This window comes from Corvus moneduloides, chromosome 3 (assembly GCF_009650955.1).
Source record: "Corvus moneduloides isolate bCorMon1 chromosome 3, bCorMon1.pri, whole genome shotgun sequence".
NCBI classification, from domain to species: domain Eukaryota; kingdom Metazoa; phylum Chordata; class Aves; order Passeriformes; family Corvidae; genus Corvus; species Corvus moneduloides.
In genome coordinates this window covers 109,242,949-109,267,226 of record NC_045478.1, presented here as the reverse complement: position 1 = coordinate 109,267,226, position 24,278 = coordinate 109,242,949, and the positions used below count along the sequence as shown (strand labels likewise).

General features: G+C 63.8%; 3 protein-coding genes across 10 annotated transcripts in view; 1 reads left to right on the top strand and 2 right to left on the bottom strand.

Annotated features, from left to right (window-relative positions):
* Positions 1-6,633, top strand: part of LOC116441849 (phosphofurin acidic cluster sorting protein 1-like) — a 62,979-nt gene extending 56,346 nt beyond the window's left edge. For 4 of the 5 annotated variants that reach the window (XM_032104215.1, XM_032104214.1, XM_032104210.1 and 1 more), the window contains exons 10-25: positions 306-399; positions 710-781; positions 1,086-1,216; positions 1,340-1,472; positions 1,598-1,702; positions 2,964-3,070; positions 3,372-3,526; positions 3,620-3,730; positions 3,819-3,921; positions 4,284-4,316; positions 4,664-4,706; positions 4,802-4,844; positions 4,929-5,070; positions 5,162-5,385; positions 5,578-5,691; positions 5,792-6,633. In XM_032104215.1, the coding sequence (XP_031960106.1) occupies positions 306-399; positions 710-781; positions 1,086-1,216; positions 1,340-1,472; positions 1,598-1,702; positions 2,964-3,070; positions 3,372-3,526; positions 3,620-3,730; positions 3,819-3,921; positions 4,284-4,316; positions 4,664-4,706; positions 4,802-4,844; positions 4,929-5,070; positions 5,162-5,385; positions 5,578-5,691; positions 5,792-5,907 (1,726 nt within the window). In that variant the 3' untranslated portion in view covers positions 5,908-6,633. The remainder of the gene's footprint in view (positions 1-305; positions 400-709; positions 782-1,085; positions 1,217-1,339; positions 1,473-1,597; positions 1,703-2,963; positions 3,071-3,371; positions 3,527-3,619; positions 3,731-3,818; positions 3,922-4,283; positions 4,317-4,663; positions 4,707-4,801; positions 4,845-4,928; positions 5,071-5,161; positions 5,386-5,577; positions 5,692-5,791) is intronic. The other variant, XM_032104211.1, reaches the window with a different exon arrangement.
* A 219-nt stretch (positions 6,634-6,852) lies between these two features.
* On the bottom strand, positions 6,853-22,033 carry LOC116441844 (cullin-9-like). 4 transcript variants are annotated; one of them, XM_032104196.1, is made up of 30 exons: positions 21,984-22,033; positions 20,569-21,177; positions 18,207-18,361; positions 17,321-17,839; positions 17,065-17,200; positions 16,669-16,859; positions 15,805-16,180; positions 15,387-15,591; positions 14,904-15,111; positions 14,628-14,821; positions 14,271-14,488; positions 13,946-14,177; positions 13,452-13,557; positions 12,986-13,216; positions 12,730-12,820; positions 12,485-12,656; positions 12,228-12,333; positions 11,980-12,075; positions 11,717-11,892; positions 11,062-11,195; positions 10,806-10,982; positions 10,449-10,564; positions 9,801-9,983; positions 9,301-9,458; positions 8,778-8,988; positions 8,525-8,690; positions 8,255-8,400; positions 7,959-8,076; positions 7,313-7,509; positions 6,853-7,234 (listed from the first exon to the last, which is right to left on the bottom strand). In XM_032104196.1, the coding sequence occupies exons 2-30, from the start codon at positions 21,161-21,163 to the stop codon at positions 6,950-6,952; spliced, it is 5,898 nt and encodes a 1,965-aa protein (XP_031960087.1). In that variant the 5' UTR covers positions 21,164-21,177; positions 21,984-22,033; the 3' UTR covers positions 6,853-6,949. The 4 variants fall into 4 exon arrangements, with proteins under 4 accessions (XP_031960087.1, XP_031960085.1, XP_031960086.1 ...); XM_032104194.1 differs by lacking the exon at positions 21,984-22,033 and adding an exon at positions 21,538-21,814; XM_032104195.1 differs by lacking the exon at positions 21,984-22,033 and adding an exon at positions 21,538-21,813 and having other exon boundaries at positions 6,950-7,234; positions 12,986-13,213.
* Positions 22,034-22,570: 537 nt separating this feature from the next.
* On the bottom strand, positions 22,571-24,193 carry MRPL2 (mitochondrial ribosomal protein L2). The gene is made up of 6 exons (XM_032104255.1): positions 23,927-24,193; positions 23,702-23,843; positions 23,498-23,613; positions 23,298-23,408; positions 22,905-22,978; positions 22,571-22,815 (listed from the first exon to the last, which is right to left on the bottom strand). The coding sequence occupies exons 1-6, from the start codon at positions 24,174-24,176 to the stop codon at positions 22,603-22,605; spliced, it is 906 nt and encodes a 301-aa protein (XP_031960146.1). The 5' UTR covers positions 24,177-24,193; the 3' UTR covers positions 22,571-22,602.
* Positions 24,194-24,278: the final 85 nt, after the last annotated feature.

Below are 24,278 nucleotides of genomic sequence, written 5' to 3'. Positions count from 1 at the left end.
CAGCTCCTCACCTCCACTGCAGGGGTAGGGGATCACCTGAGGCAGAAAGCGCCAGGAGACCCTGCCTCCAGCTCCCCAGGGTCAGAGGGGCACTGCTGACAGGTCTGCTCCTCAGCTGTGCATCGCCCAGACTCTTGGCTGTCTGGCCCTGTGTCCCACTGAGGACCTCTCCACAGAGCTCTGTGCTTGGGACAGGTCGGTGGGGATGTGCTGGGATCATGGTGACTTTGTTCCTCTCTTATTCCTGCCTTTTTCTCTCCCGTCTGTCTGTCTGTCCGTCCGTTCGTCTGTCTGTTTCTCTGCAGGCGTTTCTTTGAGGGAGTCTCTCATTCTGGTTCCCAGACTGAGATCGGCAGTCTGCACAGCCAGAAAGGGCAGGATCAAGAGTCGGGCAGCCCTGTGAGTTACACCACCACACCACCTCTTGCCCCTGTCCCTCCCCAGCTAGCCCAGCACCCCCACAGTGCCCGCGCTCTGAGACCACAGCTCCTGGCAGCACCTGCCTGGGGCTGCTCCTTTCCTTCTTTCCTCCTCTTTTTCCCAGCACAGGCAGACAGGTAGCAGTGGGGGGCATCCTCTGGGGCCGGTCCCAGGGGGATGCCTGACTCCCCTGTGGGAGCATATGTTCTGTGAGGCCAGGTGTGGGTCGCTGGCATCTGCCCTGCACAAAGTGCTCCATCCTGCTCTGACCCCACTCCCTGTCCCCCAGGGCGAGGCAGACAAGCGGAAGCCAGGAGCACAGCGACCACAGGAAGAGCCAGGAGCAGAGGTCCCTGCAGTGGTGAGTCCAGGCTATGGGATGTGGAGCTCTCTCAAACCCCACCTTGCTTTCTGGAGTACCAGGGGTGCCCACCAGGTTGGGAGCAGGGCTGGGAAGACAAGTTAGTTGTGCTGGAGAGCAGCAAGAGTTGAAGGAGTGTTAGGGTCTGCAGGAGGTGCAGCCCAGCCCTCCCAAGGCCCTGCAGCCTTGGCTCTCCAGGAGGGCCACCAGGAGTCTCTTGAGGATGGGCACCCATGGGTGCAGGGCTGCTCCCCATAGGAGCCAGGAGAGCAGTGTGTGTGAAGTGACTGTGTGTGACCCGCAGGAGCTGGCGGTAGAGGAGCCGTGTTCCCGGCTGGCGCCTGCAGAGGCTGCCATGAGGGAGGGCAGCGTGGACAGACTGGCCCAGCTGGGCCCTGGGACCAAAGCCGAGCTCCCCAGTGCTGTATCCCCCAGGTAAGGCAGGTCTGTGCCCCCTGCCAGGGCTGAGCAAGCTCACACTGGCTCCCTGAACTGAGTGGAGGTTGTTGGAGATGAGATTTCCTCAACAGTTTTACCTCTCCTGCTTCTCCCTCACAGCAAGGCAGAGAGCAAGCAGTTGTGGCGTCCCCGCAGCACCTCTGTGAAGGACCGGCAGAGCTCAAAGGGACAGGGTGGCCGTGCCAGCAGCCTGGACAGTGAGAGCTCTCCAGACTCATGGCATAGCACCCAGGTGAGGCCCTTGGGAGCTGTCCCATCTGGAGACTTCTTACTCGAGAGCTCTGCCAGGTCTTCAGCTGTGGGCAGAGTGTCCCAGGCGGCTGACTGGGGTTAACCTTTGCGGTGATGCTGTCGCAGGTGCCTCGAAAGTCTGTTTACGATCAGCTGAACCAGATCCTGGTCTCAGACGAGCAGCTCCCCGAGAGCATCGTGCTGGTGAATGTTGCTGAGTGGCAGGGGCAGGTGAGTAGGTGTGATGGGAGCTGGATGCATAGGGGCAGCTGTAACCAGGGTGGATTCTCCCAGTTATAGCAGGGTGTCCTAGGGAAACTGGCACCAGCTGTGCCCTCCTCTCCCCCATTGTGGCCCTTCAGGGAGAAAATGCATTTACGTGGTGCTGAGCCACATACACAAGAGTCAGGTGTGTCTCCTCTATCACACAGCATCACTGCGTCCTCAAAACATGGACGTTCTGATCAGTCCCAGAAAGGCTGGCTAGCAGACTGTGCCTTAGGCCCTCACTGCTTGGTCCTGGCTCCCAGGAAGCCACCTTTGCTGGATTCCCTGGCAAAGAGCTCCCTTCCTCTGTGGGCACCAGGCCCTGGGAAGCAGCAGAGGTATTTCCCACTGAGAGATGGAAGAGTGTCACCTGCCTCTCCCAGGGAGCATTAACTACATCATCAGAGCAGGGCAGGGTGTGAGGACAGGCCCAGCCCCTGACAAACACCTGCCTCCCCCATACCTGAAGCTCTAAAGCTAAAGCTTTTGACTGCTAAAGGTGAGCAGGAAAATGTACATGTGTGCAAACATGCAGTTAGATAAAACACCTGTGAGGCCCCTTCAGGATCCTGCAGCTACATCTGCCATCCAGAAACGGTGCTGGAAAATTTTGTGGCAGAAGAAAGGGCTTCTCAGTGAGAAGTGGAGTCTTGACTCAGGCTGTGCATTCTTGGCTTGTTCCACTTGTCCTGGATAGGGAAAAAAAGGTCAATGCCCACTCCCAGAACCAGCCCCCTTGTCTGGCTTGACTGCCTATTTTACCACTGTTGAGCTGCATGCAGACACCTGAAGAGACAGAAGGATTTTGGAATGCCACAGTGGGAGAGAGCAAGAGGAGGGAATGAGCAGAGGCAGACTGAGCCTAGAGCTGAGTCCTGCTGTGGGATGGCAGGATTTATTCTCTGGACCAAACTGCTTATCTCAAGGAACACAGCCTGGTTCTTGGGACAGTTTTGCCCTTGCCATGGCAAGGGTGGTGACTGCTGTGCTCAAAGGCGAGAGCAGGGGGCTGGCTGGCCCCTAGAGCAGAGCTGGGAGGAGCGGGGGATGCTCAGGATGCAGCTGTGAGTGACCTGATGGTTTCCTCCTCCCTGTATGGCATGGGTGGGGACACATGTCCCAGCTCTAACCCCGGGGGCATGGGACCCAGGGCAGGCATGGGCTGGTGCTGGCCCGCACAGCCATGCCTCCAGGGTGCCTTAACTTGAGCTCTCTGCATTGGCAGTACGTGAGTGAGCAGCTCCAGGCGCACAAGCAGTTGGTTGTATCCACCTGCTCCGTGGCGGACATCCAGGCAGCCTTCAACACCACTGTCTCCCGCATCCAGCGATAGTGAGTACAGCTTGGGCTCAGCCTGTTGGCATCATATGGGTTCAGAGAAGGGCTGGGTATGGCCCTGGCTCTCCAGGGCTCATTTGGACCCTTTGGGGTTGTGGACACTACTATAGAAACAGGTGTAGACCCGGGGGAAAGTGGGGGGGTCCCAGTACTGCTTTTGCCCATGGCAGTGCACACCAAGCTGGATATTCTCAGCGATGGGTTCTTGTCAGCTGGCCTGGCAGGGCATGTCCCCTGGCCCACCTGCTGAGCCACTGCACATCCCTTACGGTCTCCTTTCCTCTCCCTTTGGCAGCTGTAACTGTAACTCCCATATGCCTCCCCCGGTGAAGGTGGTGGTGGCAGGGGACCAGAGCTACCTGAGCGTTGTCCTCCGTTTCTTTGTGGAACAACTGGCCAGCAAGACACCCGACTGGCTCAACTACCTTCGCTTCCTGCTTGTGCCGCTGGGTGAGAGTCACCAGGAGCCCAGTCCCAGGGCTGTCCTCTCCCACCTCCCCAGATTCCCCTGCCTGAAGCCAACACTGCCCTTCTTCCCTGCAGGCTCTCACCCTCTTGCCAAGTACCTGGCCTCAGTGGATAACAAATACAGCACTCTCTTCCTGGACACAGCGTGGCGGGAGCTGTTCAGCAGGGCTGAGCCACCCACCGCAGGTGAGGAGTGGGGGCCAGCTGGTGTCAGCAGTGCCCTGAGGGGGAGCCCAGCTGCCATCGAGGTCCTCATGGCTCTTTTTGTCCCCAGACACTGTGGACATAGCAGGCCGTGTTGCCCAGTTCATCGCTGGAGCCAGCCTCTCTCACCAGCTCCCCATCTCCGAGGCCATGCTGACCTACAAGCAGAAGAGGTGAGTGTGGCCCCAGGGCTCCTGTCCTCCTCCATGCAGGCCCAGTCTGGGACCTGCCCAGGACAGGGATGCGGGACACAGGGAACAAGTGAGTGAGGCCCTGCGTTCCACTGACGAGCAGCATGGTGCTGAGGGAGCTGGGGTCCCCCAGTGAGAGGCCTGCAGCACCATTCCCTGCCACCTCCCGGTGTGCTTGGCCCCTCCAGTAGCTGTGACTGTGGCAGCCCCAATGGTGGGGACCAGCTGCCAGGGCTGGGATGGGCTGGGCGGGGCTGCAAGCTGGTACTGTGCTGCCCGGGGGTTGATGCTCGTGTTCCAGCCGCACTCTCACCTCTCCCTTCTCTTGGTTTCTGGCACCCAAGGAAGAGAAGTCTCTATTTTGATTTTTATATCAGGTATTGGCTTGTGCTTGCTGTGCCGCTGCCTGGCCTCTCCCTGCCTTTCCCCATGTGCCTCCATCCCTCTTGCTGTGCAGAGGAGCCATGACCCCACAGTGGGGCAGGGCTGCCCTCCCGCATGCAAGCCCTTTCCCAGCACTGGAGGGGACAACTCCTTGCCTCCTTGTGTAGTGTGCCCTGTGCTGCCATGTTGGGGACAGGGGGTCTCAGGGAGGGAGGGCAGAGGAGATGGTCCTAGTGGATGTGAGTCAGCATTGACCCCTGTGAGGGCACAAGGTTAGCAGTCACATAGGAATTGATGCTCAGCACACCCAGACCCTGACCAGCCTCTCTTCGTTCTGCAGCCCTGACGAGGACTCCTGCCAGAAGTTTGTCCCCTTTGTGGGGGTAAGTGTGTTGAGGGGCCAGCAGATGTTGAGGGGAGAGGTGCAGTGCACAGTCCTGCTGATGCTGGGTATTCTCTGGTTTGTCTGTCCTTGCAGGTGGTAAAGGTGGGCCTAGTGGAGCAGTCTTTCAGTGCCTCCGGTGAGTCCCCCAGCTCTCTTCTCCACTGTGGGAGGCCCTTGTTGGTGTCCCCCAACCCCTCAAACCCACACTTCTCCTCCCCAGTGGACTCGGATGATGCTACAGTCTGCACCCCCTCCCTGCTGAGCTCAGCACCAGCCTCCAGTGCAGCTGTTCCCTATGGCAAGGAGACCGTGAGCACCCCACCACCCTCTCCATCCGTCAGCAGCGGCCTCTCGGGTGCTGGGTAAGAAAACAAGGCCCCCTCAGCCTGAGGCAGCGGGGGAGAGAAGCAAGGGCAGCACCTGTGTGCTGCATGTGCTGCCCATCTTGCCCAGGTCTCTGAGCCCTGGTGTGGAGGTGATGGGCCTGCAGGTGGACTACTGGACAACACAAGGGCTGGACAGGAAGAAGGAGGGTGACAAGCGAGAGACGGGTATCAAGAACACACTCAAGAGCAACTTCCGCTCACTCCAGGTCAGCCGCATCCCCAGCACAGGGGAACTGGTGCCCCCCAGCACCATGGCCATGACCGTGGTCACCAAGGAGAAAAACAAGAAAGGTAACCAAGCTCTCTGGGGTGCTCTCTGGCTCTGGGGCCAAAGTTCTTTGCAAAAAGGGTGGGGGGGAGCCTGCAGGAGGGCAGGGCTGAGACGTGACCCAGCAGGGGTCAGTCAATGCACTGGGGCAGGGGCTCCCATTCAGGTCCAGGCGGGGACATCCTAACATTGGTCCTGTCTGGTCTTGGTCCCAGTGATGTTCCTGAGCAAGAAACCAAAAGAAAAGGACTTGGAACCCAAAAGCCAAGTCATTGAAGGGATCACACGCCTCATCTGCACAGCCAAGCACCAGAACACCATGTTGCGAGGTGAGGGCAAGTACCAGCCCCTTGGGGCTGTAGCGGAGCAGACCAGGCAGCACAGGCTGGCTGTGGTAGGGCTGTACCTCACTGCACCCTCTCCTCTCAGTCTCCATAGATGGGGTGGAGTGGAACGACGTGAAGTTTTTCCAGCTGGCAGCACAGTGGCCAACACACGTCAAGTACCTCCCTGTGGGCATCTTCGGCTACTCGAAGAGTGTGTGAGACATTGGGGCATCCCTGGAATGGAGCTGCAGTGGGTTGCAGGAGGAGACAGGGAGATGGACGTGCTCTTGTCCCCATCTTCTGCAGACCAGTCCCTTCCTGCTCTGTTGGGGGGGGGGGATACTACACCTGCACCCTGTGGGCCAAGAGCCGTGAAGGTGAGGCCAGTGAGACTGGGTCCATGCACCCTCCAACACCAGCCAGGACACCATGCCATCTGCCTCCTGTGACCCCCAACAGCAGCCTGTGACAAGGGTTGGCACCAGCCAGCAGGGCCTCAGGAAGGGCTCTGGGCCCCGCTCTCCACAGATGCACCTGCCAGGCCAGCCCTGTAGCCAGCCAGGGCCCCAGCTGGCCTGGACCCAGGCAGGTTCCCCAGTGCTGCAGCCAGCCAGATTGCTCTGTGCAGGGGGCAGGTGCTGAGCAGGGCCCACCACCCCTCTACCACCCTTGCCAGCCCCACTGCCAGCCTTGCACTGCTGTGCTGGCCCTGCCCTCTGCAGCACAGCCTCAGCAGCTTTTCCAGTCCCCATGCAACCCTGCTGCTGAGGCTGTCCTCTTCGTCACCCCATCCTTTCCCAACCAGCCCTACCCCATGGTGCTGCCAGCTGGAGGTGTGGGATGAGGGCACCTGAGTTTTTTTTTTTACAAGATTCTATTTTTTTTAAATTTATTGTATGGTTACTTTTCGGGATTAATTTTAATAAATTAATGCTGTTACCATTATGGCAGGGTATGTGTGTGTGTGTGTGTGTGTGTGCCCCCATGTCTGAGGGCATTACTGAGCACAGCTGGGAGAGAACAAGTTTGGGCAGGGTGCAGCTACTACCACCACTCCAGCAAGCATGACTGTCAGGGCTGTCTGAGCACAGCAACCACGGGTATGGCCTGGCCATGCTCCCAGCCATGGACCAGCTGAGCTCCCCAACAGACTCCAAGCTGGGACTGGGTGGAGCTTGGCTCATTTATTTAAATAAAACTCACGCATGTTCAGGGAGAGACAGACTGGATTCAGCCTGAGTCTTCCCAGCCAGGTCCTCATCTACCTGAACGTGGAAAAAGTCTGTCTCCTTTCAGCAGAGGCCAGGCTTGCTGCTGTCTTGATCTCTACAGTCTGGAAGGCAACCTGTGGCTGTACCTGAGAAGTGGGGAGTGTTGTGGATTCAGCAGAGATGTATTCCAAGACATGAGGCCTCCCCTCCTGGCGCCGGAGATAGCCCTGGTTCAACAGGTGCAGGATGCAGGACAGCACGTCCACACTGTGGCAGCAGAAGCTCAGGAACTGCACCCCCGGCCCCAGCTCGCCCTTCTGGCAGGCATCGATCACCTACGGCAGCAAGGGAGCCCCACTGCAGTGGCTGCAGCCCCCACGCAGCCCCTGGGCCCCCTCTGCTCCACCCCGTACCCTGAACACCAGGTTGTCGATGTGCAGCTGCTTCTCCACCTTGAGGATGCGGGTGATGAGGCAGCACAGGACGTTCCTCTTCCTCTCCAGGGCGCTCACCTCAGCCCTCTCTGTCCGCAGGTACCTCTGCTGGGGCCGCAGCCTCAGCTGGCGGCCGGAGGCCTGGGCCAGGGCTGCCTGGTTCAGCCGCAGGGCACCTGGAGCCAGCACCCAAGCCAGGCTCAGCCAAGCCTCGGGCTGGGCCCTGAAGGAGCCCCGGGACACACGTGTGGCTGTGGGACCCAAGCTGGGCCTCCTGCTGCTGCCTGCACTGCTGGCCACCCCAGCCCTGTCCCCCACGTGTGGCCCCAAGCCCCAGCCACGCACACAGCCCCTGGCCCCGCCCCAAGCCCACACACAGACCCGAGACCCAACCACCCACGCTGACCCACATGGGCCCCGTGCATGGCCCCGAGCCCCACCCCACGCATCACCCCCAGCCCCACACCGGCCTCAGGCCCCGGCCTGGCACACAGACCCGTGCCCCCGGCAGCAACACACGGACCCAGCCCCCTCGCTGGCCCTACGAACTCCTGCACCCCTAAGCCCAGCACCCCCTCGGGGTTCAGACCAGCCCCTCCCCCGGGTGCCCCAGCCCCACACTCACCCCCCGGAGCGCAGCTCCCCTCCAGGACGCCCTGGCCATGGGTCAGCGGGGTCAGTGCGTGGTGCACCAGGTCAGCAGGGAGCCCCGTAGCCTGCAGCAGGGCCTCCACAGCCACCTCCTGCAGCACGGGGTGGGAGGGCAATGGCCAAGAGCCACTGGCCACAGGCCTGGCCTAACCATGGGGTCCTGTGCCCCCAACACTGCTGGAGACCCCAGCAGAAGGGAAGGGAGGACACGGCCCTGCCATGCTCCGGCCTCCACTGCCTCCCTCGCCCCATGGTGGCCCCAGCTCCTACCTGGACGCTGTTGAAGCACAGCAGGATGTACATCTGCAGCGTGGACACGTGCAGAACGCAGTCTCCAAACTGCAGCTCGGCGTGGCCCAGCCACGTCCACTGCAGCCGACGGGGCTTCGTGCACTCCCAGCCCAGCTGGCTCTGGCCTGCCAGGGACAGTGTCAGCGCCAGGGACCAGCCCTGCCAGCCACTCAGCCCACCCCAGCACGCCACCACTCGTGGCTGAGCTGCCCTGGAGGGTCTGGGCACTCTCCTGGCCGCAGCACTCACTCTGCCGGCAGAAGTCAGCAAACTCAGCCAGGGGGGAGCTCAGCACCGCCGGGAAAAACCTCCCAGGGTTCTCCATGTAGCAGAGCGGGGACACAGGCCAGCAGCGCGGGGACAGGGCCAGCACCTTCACCTCCGGCACATCTGCCACCGAGGCCGTTCCCAGCACCTGGGCACGGGGGCACAAGGGCGGCTCGGGTCAGGATCCAGGATTCTCTGGCAGCCTCCGGCCTCCCCACGCCACCATCCCTCTCACCTCGTCCAGGCCTGTGTCCAGCTCCAGCAGCCGCTTATCCTGCTCCTGCAGCTGGAAGAGGCAGAACTGCCGCTGGAGCTCCTCCGACTCGGCCAAGTTGCTCAGCATGTCTTGGGGAAAGCGGCTGGGGAAGCACAGCCCAATCTGCTCCACGATGCCTCCTTCCAGCCACGACGGCCCTTGCGTCAGGAGCCGGTCCCCCAGGTAGTGCCTGCCACGGCCACCAGCTTCCGTCAGGGCTGGGCCCGAGCCCTGTGGCCATCAGCCGCCCGCCAGGAGACAGCCACAGCTCCAAGCCCGGCCTCACCCCACGGCACACGGGCCTGGCAGCACGCTCGGCTCCCCTCCCTGTCCCCAGCAGGGAATGTGCCTCCGCACACCAGCAGCACCCACAGGCCCTCCACGCTCCATGACCCCGTAAAAGCAAAGCGGGAGCGCCACTGCCGCGCCAGGCCGGGCTCCCCCAGCACACCAGGCCACGCTGCACCAGGCCCCTGGTTCCGGGGAGACACGGCAGCCTCACCTGTAGAAGTGCTCAAAGGTGTGGGCAAGCTCCAGGCCGCTGAAGACGACAAAGGGCTCCAGGAACTGCTGCAGCCGCTCCAGAGGCCCCGTGCTGCCCGCGGCCCTGCGCAGCTCCTGGATCTGCACGTCAAGGTAGCGAGCAAACTGCTCGCTCACCTGCGAGGGACAGGGCTGGCTGCAGACAGGGCTCACCAGGTGCCCACAGGCCGGGCTGGGGCAATGTCCCTGAGGGGAGCAGCTGGGACACTCTGGCGCTCCCGGGCAGGGCCCCAGGGTGCCCAGGCACCAGCCCAGGGCAGGACTGTGCCGAGGCCGGGCCCACGCTGGGACGAGCACCACGCACCTGAGCTGGCCACCATCCAGGGTGCCAGGGCAGGGCTCTGTGGCTCGGGGGAACAGGAAACCACCCACCCCGAGCTCGCCCCAGCGCCACGGCTCAGGGCAGCTCCCCAGCTGTGCCCAGGGCCAAGGCAGCGGGGCCGCGCTCCCTCGACTCACGTGCAGGGCAGTCAGGAAGGAGAGCTGCAGCAAAGCCCCTGCAAAGCCCTGGCCCAGGGCCAGCACGAAGGCGGCCTGCTGCCCAAAGAGCTCCTCCGTGGCCCCGCGCAGGCGCTGGTACAGCCGGCAGTAGCGCTCCGCAAGGTCCGGCGCCTGCCCCGCCGCCTCCAGGAACCGCTGCACCTGTGGGAGCAGCGCCAGGGCTGAGCCCGCAGCAGGACGTGCCCCTCGCACTGTCCCCAGCCCTGCCCTGCCCTGCCAACACCAACTGCCTGGGTCCCAGCCAGGGCCAGCTCGGGGCCCTGGTGCTGCTGTGGGGCTGCCAAGGCGGGAGCGCGGCTCCGAGGGCTGGGCAGGGGCTGTGGGGGCACAAGGGAGGCACAGCAGCAGCCCAGCAGGACAGAAAGCCCAACGCTGGACCTGTCTCCTGGCCCGCAGCATCAGCCTGGGCACAGGGCCTGGCTGACACCCGAGCCACACCAGGGCGGCAAGCGCAGCACGGCTGTCCCCACATCGCTCCAGGCTCTGTGGAGGCCAGCTACAGCCCTGTGCCCTCCCCACGCTCCCAGGGCACTTCCAGACCCCACTCCCTGCTCCAACCACCCAGGGCAGGTCCCACGCCCCCCCAGTCAGCCCTCCAAGCTCTACCTGCTGCTGCACCACGCCACGCCAGCACTGCGAGATTCCCCACAGACCTCTCGGCTTCTCCACCACTGCCTTTGCAGTCCTGGCCAGCACCTCCTTGTTCTTCCCCTCCTTCCCACCTGCCAAGGGTCAACCTCAGGCTCAGCGTGGCTCCGTGGGCAGGCCCCACACACTGACCGGCCACAGCAGAGCTGAGGGGACGCTGGGGAGGCGCGGCCACTGCTGGGGCGTGACCGCAAGCCTTCCCTGGCTCAGGAGCCTCCTGTGCCACAGGACGCTGCCCAGAGGAGCCTCACAGCCACAGCCTGGCGCTCCGGAGCACCGCCTGCCCAGCTCCGCGGAGGGCAGCCCCTGGCTCACCAGCTGCTCTGCTCTCCTCTGGCTCGGCGCCGCCGGGGTCCACGTGCACCAGGAGCTGGGTCAGGCGCCGCACGCAGGAGCCAAAGGTAGCCCTGCGCCCCGTGGCATGGCGGGGCAGCTCCACGCTCTCCAGGTACTCGCTCAGCAGCCAGCCCAGAGGACTGACACCATCAGCGCCTGCGGGGCCAACCAGACTCAGAGCCAGGCGCCTCTGCCTGGCGCACGGCACGGATGGGTCCCGGAGAGCGCAGGGTACCTGGGCTGGTGATGCTCTGCACCAAGGGGTTCACCAGGGCCTCCCAGAACGTCCTGCCCAGTGCCCGGGCTGCCTCATCGTCAGGAAGGAAGCAGCTGGCAAAGCCCTGCTCGTGCTGCAGCGCCCCGTTCAGTCTGCAACAGCGACCGGGCGGCACACGGTGCCGGGGCTGGAGAACTCCCACGGGAAAGCAGGGCACACTCGTGGCTCCCTGCTCTGCCCCTTGCCAAGGCACAACGGCTCGGTGGCCCTGCTCGCCCCCAGCAGCCAGGGAGGGCCCCTCGCTGTCTCTGGGACCTGCCCCCAATGGCCCTCGGGGCCCTCACAGCTGCTGCCAAACGGGGCTGTGCAGTGCCTGTGGCCACGAGATCCTGCTGTGCCTGGCCGACCTCTGCCACATCAGGATGTGCCGGCCCCTGTGGGGGACCAGCATCCCCCTCTGGGGGGTTAGCCCAGCTTAAACCCAGGGGACCCCAAGGCGGCCCTGGCCCTCCAGAACCACTGGTGGCCAGGAAGGAGCAAGGGCCCCTCCCGTCCAGGTGGCACACCCAGCTGCTCCTTTCCTAGCCCCGCTGTCCCCTCACAGGCTGCCTGCCACGTCTCCCGGGGCCCTGGGACACCAGGGACGCGATGGCACAGCCAGGACACAACTCACCTGCCAAAGAGCTGCAGCAGCCGCCCCCGGTCTCGGCAGATCTCCTGGCTCCAGGCATGAGCCCGAGCAGTGCAGGAGAGGAACGTCCGCCGGCACAGCTGCTCCTTGAAGATGGGCCACAAAGTGGGCTTGGGACCCAGCACCTCGATGCCACGCACACGTGTGTCAATGCCACCCTGCGGGAGAGCGGGACCCTCAGCTCCTCGGACGTGGCCCTGACGCCCCACGCTGCCCGCTCCCGGGCCCAGCCCCTGCTCCCCTACCTGCTGGCACCGCTTCACCCGGATCTGGATGATGGGCCAGAAGCGGGTCATGTTCTCCAGCAGGATCACTCTGCTGTCCGAGGGCAGGATGGTCACCTGCAGGGAGGCACTGAGCCCTCAGCACGACCGCCAGCCTGCAAGCGGCTCCCGCAGCGCAGCTCCTGCCATTCCCACCTCCCCGAGGGCACCAGGGCCACACCTCCACGGGGCACAGCAAGGACCGGCCCGCCTCTCCCACGGCGACTCACCGCATTGAGCTCCGTCCTGATGGTGGCAGGGCTGTCCCCGCCCAGCACCACGACCCGCGATGGCATGTAGCTGGAGTCCTCGCTGGCCACCAGCATGCTCAGCTCCCTGCAGCACAGCAAACACGGGGCTGTCCCCACCTCCCTGCCCTGGCCCCTGACAGCACCACGCCCTGCCGGCCATGTCCCGCTGCCCCCAGCACGGGGCCACTGTGGCAGGGCTGGCACAGATCCACAAAGCCCTCCCGGCCCAGCCCCACCTGATCACCACCCCACACTGCATGTGCACAGTGATGAAGTGGGAGCCGGTGCTGCCGTTCGACTCCCAGTAGGTCCTGGGGTTCCTGTCCGTGAGCTTGCTGGCCTGGTGCGAGTTGGAAGAGACCTGCACCTTCTCCCAACACTTGTCCTCCTTCACCTCCATGCTGGAGCCTGTGGGCAGAGCACGTGCAGCTTCCAGCCACCAAGCCAGCTCCTGGGGCCAGCTCCCACTGCCCGCACTCACCTCGGCACAGGTTGTGCAGGAAGACGTCGAAGAAGGGGATGCTGATGGGCTGGTGGCTCCGGCGGTGCTCCTCAATCTGTCCCAGGACCAGCTGTGGGATGGCAAAAGGCTCTTACCAGGGGCCCCAGGTCCTTCTCCCCTCACCCCACGCAGGGCTGCGGCAGGCAGAGAGCACAAGGCCGTCCCTCAGTGCCGGGGACAGCCTGAGGGCCCCCAGACCCAGAGCCCCAGCGCGGCCGTGCCTCCCCAGGCCCACCTGGATGCAGCCGGCCAAGATGCTGCTCGTCAGCTTCTTGTAGAGGCTGGCGAACTTCTCACACTCCGTCACCAGCTCGAGCAGGGCCGGCGCCAGCGACGGGACCGTGCTGTGCTTTTCCAGGGCTTTGCTCAGAGCCTCGTGGGTGCCCACGTGGCACATCACCACCACGCAGTCCTTGCTGGCGCTGCCCAGGCGGTGCAGGAAGCCAACAACCTCCTGCAGCACCTGCTGAGACGCAGCCGTGAGCAGCCGGGGCACCGCTGGCAACTCCCTGGGCCCTCCCAGCAGCCGGAGCTGCAGCTCCATTCCCCTCATCCCAGCCCCACCAGCGCCCGCCAGAGCCTGGCCAGGCACGGCCAGACTGGGCATTTGGCCACCAGGACACGGACACGGCCAGGACAGCCGCTCCCACCTCTCCCAGCACAGCCACCCCTGCCTGCCGGCAGTCCCGGGGCCCCCTCACCTCCCAGCTGCTGCTGTGGGTGCTCAGGCAGGACACACAGGGCTCCACACACTCATGCCAGGGCAGCACATCCTCCTGATAACTGTCCAGGAACTTGTTCAGGATCCTGAGTGACACAGGGGGCCTGCTCAGGCCGGGGCACAGGGACAGCCATGCTCCAGGCAGCCCTGCTTCCCTGCCCCACCCGGAAGGCATCTCTCAAGGACTGGCAACCAAGGCTGCCCTGGCACCTTGCGCACCCCACCAGCACCCAGGCACGTCCTCCGCTGCCCCTGCGTGTCCCCGCCCCCGCACACGCTGCTCTGTCCCCACACGGCCCTGCGCCCCAGGACAGCCCAATCAGCACCTGCCTACGTGCTGGGGTGAGCCCGCCGCCAGGGAAGAACACCCCCACCACCACCCACAAACATGCACTGGGTCTTCCCAACACGACCACCAGCACTCACACACCTGCTGTGGGGGTCCCAGAGCCCCCCCAACCCCTCTGCACCCACCTGAGGATGCTCAGGCTCACAGCCTTCTCTGTCCCCAGCAGCTCCAAGCTGCGCAGCAACAGCCTGAAGCAGCTGTGGTCCTGCAGCAGCTGAGCCACCTGGCCAGCGGGAGCAGGGCCTTCGCTGCAGAGCTGCCGCTCCAGGGCCACCACCACCTCCTTGGACAAGACGCCGTCCTCCAGGCCACCCAGGAGCATCTGCACGCCCTTCGGGTCCAACGGGACCTCTCTGCCTGCCGTGACAAGGACACGTGAGCCCAGCCCGGGCGCTCACTCCAGCGGCAGCAGCCCCTCAGGGCGCTCTGCCCTGCCAGGCCAGGCAGTACCTGCTGCCTGCGGGCCCAGGGGCAGCCGGTGCTCGGCCAGGCGATTGATGGCGCTGAGGGCCAGCACGGCCTGCGGGCAGCCGCCGCTCTGCCCGTCCCTCCAGCAGCTCTGCAGCACCTCCAGGAGACCGCAGCTCGCCAGCTGCTCCGCCAGGCCCCGGTGCCCATCCATCAGCATGTTCACCACCAGCAGGCCGTTCTGCACCCCTGAGGAGCCCCTGCAGGGACACAGCCGTGCCACTCTCCTCCCCCAGCCACACAGCCTCCCCTGCACCCGCAAGCCACCTGCCCGCCCTGCCCGTCCTTCCCCCTGCACATTCCCCCCAACCTCAGCCGCTCTCCACACTCCGCCCCTACCCCGGCACCCTCTGCATGGTGCTCAGGGCAGCAGGGATGGCGCTCAGCAGGCTGGCAGAGCCCTCGCTGGAGGCAGAGCCGATGCTGGCAAAGATCTCCCGCATCATCTGTGCGTCGCCGTGGTTCCAGGGCAAGGGCTTCCCACCGGCACCTCCCGGCTCAGCGTCCGCAGCTCCCACCAGCACCTTCAGGGCCTGCGAGGACAACAGCAGGGCAGCGGCACCTCCAGCACGGCCGGGGCGGCCCTGCCCGCCCCCCGGCACCCCCGGCACTCACCGCCAGGCCGGCCTGCTGCACCAGGCCGGAGCAGCCGTGCTGCTGCATGCAGGCCAGCACGGCCCGCACGCCGCCCTCCGTGGCAAAGGGCACGCGCCGCTCGTACCGGGCCAGCAGCACGGCCAGCAGCCGCAGCGTCACCGCCACCAGCGCCTTCTCTGCCGCCTCCGTGCTCAGCAGCTCCACGGCCACCCGCACCAGCTTCTCCCTGCGTGCGACACCACACCTCAGCCGGGGCTCCTGCCACTGCCAGCGCCTCGGGCCCTGCCAGCCACCTCCTTCCTGCCCGCGCTGCGGCTGGGACGGCCCCGCCGATGAGCCTGCCTGCGACAAAGGGTCACAAAATCCACCTCTCCTCTTGCGCCTACCCGCCTGCACACTGCCACTGCCACCTCCCGCACTCCCAGCTCAGCACCGGCCCCCACCCTGCCCACAGGGCCCTCCCCAGGCAGCACGAGGGCTGTGCAGCACCCCAGGGCTCACCCAGCGCTCCCGATGGTGCCCAGCCCGCCCTGGGCTGTGCCGACTTGCTGCTCCGACTTGGACTCCTCCTCCAGCATCTTCAGGATGTGCTTGAGCCCAGCTAAGCGCAGCCCCACCGCCGAGCTGCGGCTCTGGATCACGTCCACCACGGCTGCAACGCTGGCCAGCGAGCCGCTCTCGCTCACCCCCTCGGAGCTGCCCAGCACTGCCCGGAGGGACGGAGGCGTCAGGGCAGCAGCGACGCTCCAGCAGCTCCCGGGGTGCCACGCGCCCGCAGACCCAGCACCCGCAGGCCCCCCCACTTCAGGCAACCGCTGGCCGCACGGCCCCCCATGCCCTGCCCAGAGCCTTCCCCCGTGGAGGCAGCAGTGCCGCTTCCAGCACCGCGCCTGTGCCCCAGCGCCTAGCAGGACATTACCCTGGCTCTGCTCCTCCGTCACCTCTGGCAAGAACAGCCCTTCCCTCTCAAAGAGCTCGCTGAACAGCTGGGAATCCGACTTCACTGCCACGCTGCGCGCCTGGGGCGGCCCTACGGCTGCAGAAAGCTCTTCCTCCGACGCCTTGGCCATCGTGCCTTTGGGGCCGGTGCTCCTGCAGCCGTCGCCCTCGGAGCACACTGCGCTGCTCCCTCCACCATCCTGCTCTGCCCCCCTGCCGAGGAAGTGTCTGCCGTAGACACGGGAGCCGCGCAGGTCACGCAGAGAGCTGCCCTGGCACCGCTTCTCCAGGACCTGCAGCACCTTCTGGGCCAGCTTCGCAGGCACCGACAGCTGCATCAGGGCTTCTTCATCCACCTCCGACAGCCACACCGATGGATGGGGACAAGTTAACCTCGGGCTCGCCACAGACCCCGCGCCCCTTGGGGCGGCCACTGCCGGGACGGACAGAAAGGCTGCACCGACAGAGGTGCCCAGCACCGCTCCCCGCTGCCACCCTCCCCGCCTGTCCCCAGCCCAACTCCCACCAGCCCACACCTCCCACCCGTGCTCAACACCCAACTGCAACCGGCAGGATGACCCCACGGCCTCGCCTCGCCTGCCCAAACCTCGCTGGACAGTCACTCTTCCACTCAGGGGACGCTGTGTGTCCTCGCATCTCCACTCACTGCTCTGCTGGGCCCAGCTCCTCACGCTTTCACCATCCCAGCTCACCCTCCCATTTCTGTCCCTTTCAGGCTGTCCCTGCACAGCTCACACTTGCCATCTCCTCTGGGCCTGCTCCCTTCCCTAATGTTCCCCTTGCTCCTCCCTCCCATTTCCCCGATGCAGCCACTGGCCCCTACCTGCTCTCCCTGGTGCTGCTGGATGAGACAGGTGATCTCTTTCTGCTCCTGTGCCTCCAGCTTCCTCACAAAGAACAGCAGCTCCCACCACTCGGCACGGCTCAGTGCCTCTGCAGCCTTAGGCAGCCGCTGCCCCAGGTAAGGCAGGGAGTACAGCCCCCCCAAGGGCTTGCACAGGAATGGCTGTGGAACTGCAGGAGAGCAGAGCAAGGAGGGACAGTGTCAGCTCGGACAATTCCCCCATCCTCTGCTGCACATTCTGCATTCCCCAAGGAAAGGGCTATTGCTAGGCAGAAGAGGTCCCCACCGTACCATAGCTTGCTGGGGGAAAGGGAGGTGACAGGATGGCAGTGGTAGAGTTGGAACATGCTTGAAGGAGACCAACAGGCTGCTCACCTGCTCTCAGTCTGTGGTTTCGTGTCAGGGTGTTCACCTTCTCCTGGCCCTCAAGCTCCTTGTGCTCCGAAGGGCCAATGATCTCCACCATGTGCCAGTGAACCCAGTACGTACAGCCCAGAGCTTGCCAGTACACCTGAGGGGGAGAGCCCAAGAGACACCCAGCTGGGGGAAGGCAAGCCCAGCCCCACTATGCAAGGCTGCACAAGAGAGCAGACAGGCCCCTTGGCAGCGCCTGCTCCCCCAGCAGGGATACCTGCACCGGGGGCATGCCATCATTGCTGCGGCGGAAGTCGCCCTCGTCGCCGGCGGTGACCTGCTCGTAGTCCTCGAGCATGCGCACCCTCATGCCGCTCACCAGCGTGGCCTGCACGTACTCCACGTAGCTGCTGCGGCTCGGGAAGGCCGAGCGCGTCTTGAAGGTCACGGGCTCCTTTGCTGGGGATGTGGGAGCTGCTTCGACAGCAGTGCTGGCTGGAGTCTTGTGCTGGAAGATGGAGCGGGCAGGGCGAGGCTGCAGCTCCCGTTGGGCCAGCGGCTCTGCCCTGTGGCTGTGGCTCCAGCCCATCACGTGCACCAGCTCCGAGATGAGGTTTGCCATGGCCATGCTGAACTCAAACTCCTGCTTCACACGGCTCCTCTCCTCAGAGACAGGGCTGGGCATAGCACAGCCCTGCTGCTCCTCTCCCTGCTCCACGCCACCGCTCAGCTTGTCCAGGAGAGAAGTCACACACAGGTAGCGCTTCACCAGGACAAACAGCTGCTTCCCAGGGATCTGCAACAAGCACAGCTGTCACACTCGGCCTGCAGAGCACCTCCAGCCCCCAGCTCCCTCTGAGCCACCAGCTCATTCCCAGGCAGGCCCCCCGAGAGCTCCGGACCAGCTGGCAGCAGCAGAGACCTCTCAGCCCACCCTCCCCTCCCTGCTCACGGACAGGGCTCTCCAGGTGCCTCTGCACCGCCCCCAGCCTCAGCCCAGGCCCAGGTCCTGCCCCGGCTCTCCCAACAGCCAGTCCTGCTCACCTGCCCACCTCCAACTACCCTCTTGTCCTGGACAAGGGCGCCAGCCCTGGCCCCCACTCCCACCCCTCCTGGCCCCTCGTGCCCCACAGGCCAGGGCTCGTGGCGGGGTCTGTCCCCACCTGCGGGAGGTGAATCCCCTCGAAGGACATGCAGTGCTCTGCAGAGGATGTGATCTCAGCAAACAGCTCCAGCAAGGTGCAGCGACTGTCAAAGTCCATGTGCTGCTCAATGCCATCCTGCTGGCTCAGGGACAGCAGGACATAGGCCCGGCTCCCTGCAACAACAACAAAAACTCTTCAGGCCCCTTAAAGACAACCCTCACCCCACCCTCCCTGCGAGAGGCAGAGCCACAGGGTAGGAACAGCTTTGCCGCTCAGTGTCACCTGATCCATGTTCTGCCCCTTCATCTGGACTGGCAACACTTTGCTCCACAGTGTGTTTTTTCTACCCCTAATGCTGCAAGATTCTCACAAAGCAGCAACCCCAAATAACTGACTCCAGAACAGGGTCCCAGGGAAGAAAAGAAGTCAAGTTTTAACCTGAATCAGCCCTTCATCTGCCCCACTTCAGAGCTGCATGAACTCAGGCACTAGGACAGGGAAAGCCAGATCTCCTGTGGGATACACCACAACCAGCAACCTTCCAGGTGTATCTAAGCCTAATCAGGCACTTCCAAGCCATGGCAGCTCCCCTTAAATGAAAGAACTGGGTGAGGACCAGCCTCTACCCACCAAGGCTGTGTCAAGCCCTTTGGCACCGGTATTCATTGCAAGGGTATGTGGAAAGAGACTGTCTGTTCCTCTAAGTGCATCCAGTCAAGGACGTTTTCACTGCAAAGAGTCAAAGTAAGAAGGAAGCCATAAACAAGAACATAAAGAATCACAAACCTGACTGACAAATGCTAATGGATGCAGTGAGGAGAAACAAATCTGGTCAGTCACTACAATTAGTAAGGACATCTGGGTGTGAGAATGATTATTTTTCAGTAGGTTTATCTGATTAATTGGAATTGGCAAGGAAGACAAAAGCGGGTGCAGAGAAAGGGATATAAAAGGCGCCAGTCATGTTCAAACCACAGCTGGTCAGTGTGTTTGTCTGGCAGCCCTGTACCTGATTGACACAGTCTGTCCTACTTTCTTACTAAATCTTTACTAACTCTCTCTCTACCCCTGTGTGCGTGTACTGCAAAGACCGAGTGCCAGCTGCCGGTGAGACCTGCATGAGTGGCATTTGGTGCCACAAACTGGAGCCTTACTGGGGCTGTGGGAGCCCTGTGGAGTCTGCAAGTGGAGCAAGTGACAAGCTGGAGGTGCCATCAGAGAGATCAAAATCATGGATTTGAGGCTGGAATGCCAGCTACTGGGAAGACCCAGTACAAATTACTCAGTTCTGGTCAGGGGTGTAGGTGTCCCTGGCCTGAGGTGCCAGCTCCTGGGGCAAGTGCCAGGGACTCAGTGCTATTGCCTGGAGTAGGTAGGATCCTCGGTCACCAGCCACTGGGGAGAGAACAGTGTGAGTTTTGAAGAACAGCTGCTGGAAGGGAGGCAAGTGAGGACTTCAGCACCAGCAGCTGAAGCAGGACTGCAGTGCCTGGTGCCAGGGGAAAGGGTGAGTGTCTGCATCTTTCCCAACCCTGCTGTGCATGGGGTGTGCATGTAACTCGTTAGCAAAACTTCATGCTGGATTAGCAAGGAGGAGGTCCTGAGTCCAGACCAAGGTATGAGGTGGGTGGTGGTTGGTGCTAGAAGTCCCAAGGGATGTGTGAATGTGGACTGTGGAACAAGAATGGTACAGGTTTACTAGCAAGCATCAGGCTTGACAAACTGAGGAGCAGGAGGACCTCTGAGACTGGTAGAGGGGCTTGGATCCAGGCACAGGTGCAGGACAGAGGGGCCATGCTGGTACCCAAGGGATCCATGTGTGTGTACTTGTGAACCTGGAAAGTGCAGTGTGTGCTGGCAGGAGTGACCTTCTGTCTCTGCTGGACAAGGAGCAGGAGGGGACGTGGCTGGCTGTGCTTGTGTTTATGTGAGTGCCGTAAGTGTGTCAGAGTCCTGCGTGTGTCTGTGCTCCAGGGTGGGCACTCAGCTTTGCTACTGGTTGAACCTGCAAATGGGAAAGTGGCAGCTGCATCTCTCAGCTTGAGAAACTCCAGATTCCCCGGGCTGGGCTCCAGTGGTGGAGCAGGAGAGGTGCTGGGGCTGCTAGAGGAGACAGCCACCTCTAACATTCCTTAACACTCCCAGCAGTTAATCAGCATCCCAGCTCAGAAACCTGGCAGGGGAAAAAGTTTCTAACTCCCAGAGCAGTCCAGACAACTACAACCAAGGAAGCTTGCAAGATCCAGACTGATTCTTCCCCTTTTGCCAGCAAGCCCCGAGACATGCTGCTTCCCAGGCATCTCACCCCTCCCAAAGGCCTGGCACCCCTCAGCTGCCCAGCAACACCTCCTCAGAGGCACCGAGCAGGAGCAGCCCCCACCTGCATCATGTGAAGCCAGAGCCCGCAGCATCTGGCCAGCGCTGCGGCGGATCCGCTTCTCCTTGTGGCCCAGCATCGCCATCAGCAGCTCCAGGGCTCCCGTCTCCCTGAAGGCGCCCGCCAGAGAGCCGATGCTGGCGTAGGCGCCCAGCACGTGCACCGTGCTCAGGATGGAGCACTCGGGCGTCCCGGCCTCGGCCACCTGGCGCCCAGCTCGCTGCACCAGGCTCCTGACATCGGCCTTCATCTCCAGCAGCGAGGCTTCGTCCAGCGGCACATCCGCGGCCAACGGCCCGGGCGCCTTCTCCTCTCTCGGCCGCGGCCCTTCCGGCCTCCTCCGGCCCAGCAGCGCCGGGCAGCTGGCACAGACCTCTTCTGCAGACATCCACATGGAGATGTGCTCTGCCTTGCTCTCTGCAGAGGAGGCACTGCTGCCTCCCGCTGCTTTCTCTGCCGAGCTAACGACGCTCCACTGCACCAGGTATTCCGGGCGGCCGTCGTGGCCTCGCCGCTGCCGGAGCAGCTCCTCTGGGTAGGCCTGCAGTTTGGGCCCCAGCTGCACAAGCAGGGTGCCACTGTGCTTCTCATTCACCATGGCAGCAGATGGGTCTGCAGAGATAGAGGGGAAGCAGGAGCTGGGGAGAGGTGGCTGAGGCGTGCTATGGCTAGAGATCTGTGTTCCTGTTTGTCACAGTGCTGGTGACATGGCAATGCAACCACTAAAACGTGCTTTTGTACTGGCTGCACTCGAGGACAGGGCTGTCAACACAGTAAATATGAGATATGGCTCACTTTTCTCCTTGGAAAACTGCATATATGTAGTAACACTATTACAGGGCAAACCACAGTGATTTCTGGACTGTCAAACAGGCTGTGGGCATGGCAGGAATACGGACAGCAGTGCCCGGGAAGGGCAGCTTTCCCCAGGAAGCTCACCTATGACACCTGGCTGCGTGCTGATGGACCTACCCGAGCCAGGTGGAGCCCGCATGCTGGATCAGGGGGCCAGTGCAAGTCTGCGCTGGAGGGCTCTGCTGCACATCACCCAGGCGGGACTGGGAGCACGGTGAGGAACAGGCCTGTGCCCGGGGCACGCACGCTGAAGGCAGGCGGCACGGCACTGCCATCCCCGGGGAGAGCTCTCGTGCGCACCGGCCGCGCCAGCGGCAGCCTCAAAGCTCCTTCCAGGCGCGGGCCAAGCGACAGCTCGCCGCGCACGGAGCAGCGCCTGACCCGGCCCGGTTCGGCTGCCGCACCCCTTCCCCGGCCGGCCGGGGGCCGCGACCGAAGCCTCCCCTAAACGGCCCGGGCCCGTCCCGGGCCATCTCCGCTCGGGCGCTCGCCGGCCGCGCCGGGCCGTGCCCAGCCCGCCGCCCTCCCTCCGCCGCGGGGCCGCGCCGGGGCTTCCGCGTTACCTCCGGCACCGCTCCCGCGCCGCTCCGGCCGCGGGCGCCTGCGCAGACCCCGCCCGACGGCGGCCGTGAGGGCTGGGCCCGAGCGGCGGCACCCCGGAGCTCGGACGGGCGCGGCGGGACCGGGGCAGCGCGGGGCGCTGCATGAGGGAGCACAGTGCGGCACTGAGGGACGGGGCAGGCGGCGAGGGAAGGGCGCAGCAGCGGCCGGCGGCAGAAGTGGGGCCAGGGAGCAGTGAGGCGCTACGGGGGTGGGAGGCGCTGAGGTCCGTGATTCCCAGCTTCCCAGTCAGCTTGGCTGGAAGCCCCCTTCCCGTCCGCTTGCCTTCACTGCTCCACAAGTCGAGGGTGAGAGAAGAGCCCGGGTGTCCTACAGCTAGGTTTGACACGATTGTGCAAATTGACCACACCAAGTCACCCACCAACGTCAAACTCAAGCCAAGGCAGTCCACAGCCCCACAGTCATCTCTCCTGGCAACCCCACCCCTGAACTGTGTTCAGGGACCGAACACAGCTGAACTTGACTTGTGGGAAAGTGAGGAAAGTACCCCAAGGCCCTTGCATAAAAAGCATCAGTAATGTGACAGCAGTGGCATGAAAAACGCTTTATTGGCTCCGGGCATCACTCCACTGCTTTGACCTGTGGCAGGTTGACGTAGCTCTTCATGGGTGGGAGAGGCTTGATCTTGCGCCCAGCCCAGCCACCCTTGCGGTGCCACAAGCCCGTGTGTGGGCGCTTGCCCAGCCAGCGGTTCCGGCCCGCCTTCCCGATCACCCGCTTGTTGTGATCCACGTTGGACACGCGGCCCACCGTGGCCACACAGGTCTCCAGCACCTAGGGGACAGAGAAGAGCTGCAGCCCTCCCTGGGGACACACAGTTGCGTGCCCAGGGAGTCGAGCCAGGAACAGCGGAGTTCCTTTACCTGCATATGCCTTTTGGAGGGCAGCTGCACGATGGCTGTCCCATTCACTTTCCTCAGCAGCACCCCACAAGTACCTGCAGCAGGCAAGAGAGGAGGCAGCTGCCTTGAGCAGCAGGACGAAGTATCCCACCCTGTGGCAAGCACATCCCCATGCTGGTAACTCCCCAAAGCCCCACACTGTTGTAGTAAATGCAGCACTTCTTTCTGAAGACAGGACCTTGAGGAATCAACAGGGCAGAGCTGCCCCTGCTTCTGTGCAGGGATGTGCTGCACTCTAACATGGGGAGAAAGTTCCCTGCCACTGGCCACCCAGAGCAGTGCCCCCCTGCCCTCCTCTCCATCTGTGCTCAGCCAAACCCCTACAAACAGTGGGTTCCCTGTGTGGGGACACACCAGCTGCCCGGATGTACTGTGCTCCCTTCCCAGGGTGGCTCTCCAGGTTGCAGATCAGCGTGCCGACAGGAAGAGCCCCCAGCGGGTATGCGTCCCCTTCCTTGGCTGACACTGGAAGACAGAAGCTGACAAGTTGGGCAAGGAGCAGCCGACGAGCCCTTGGCAAGACCGGCACAGCTGCCCCTGACCCTGGCGTGCACCTGCCATCCTGCCAATGTGAGGCGAGTTCGTGATGCTGTCCCCCGGCTGCATGTTCTCCGTGGCAATGATCCAGCGCTTGCGGTTGCCGCCGGCCACCAGGGCGATGTCAGCCGACCTGCACGGAGAACGCGCGGCGGGTGAGCAGGGGCCCACGGCTGGCGCGACTGCCCGGGCCCGGGGCTGAGCCCGCAGCCCGCACTCGCCTGCAAGGGTCGTATCGGACGTTGACGACCTTCTCGGTGAAGGGCTCCGGCGGGGCCCCCTCCTCGTAGCGCAGGCGCTGGAAGTCGATCATGCGGTACCGCCGCTTGTGTCCCCCACCGATCCCCCGCACGCGGATGCGGCCTGCCGGACACGGGAGCGGCTGCAGGTGGGACCCCCCGCGTCCAGCCGGCCCCGGCAGCCCGCCCACCCTCCCGCCCACCCACCTGTGTGGTCGCGGCCGCCCGTCTTCTTCATGCCCACGGGCCGCACGGTGTACTTGGCCCGGCACTTCCACAGCGGGTCGGTGGTACAGCGCGGCGCCGAGCCGCCCAGCCCGCGGCAGGCGGCAGGCGCCGACATCGGCCCCGGCAGCCAGGGCTGGGGGCCGGGCGGCAGCGCCGGGGGCCGGGCCCGGCGGGAGCCCGCCGACAGCAGGAGCGCCCCGAAGGCGCGGCAGAGCCCCAGCGCCGCCATGGCCGCGGGAAGGGGCGGGGCCGCCGCACGGGGCCTGGGCTGGGGCCGCCGGCAGGTGGCGCGCGCCCGCCGGTGCGGCGGAGGCGGCGGCCATCTTGGATT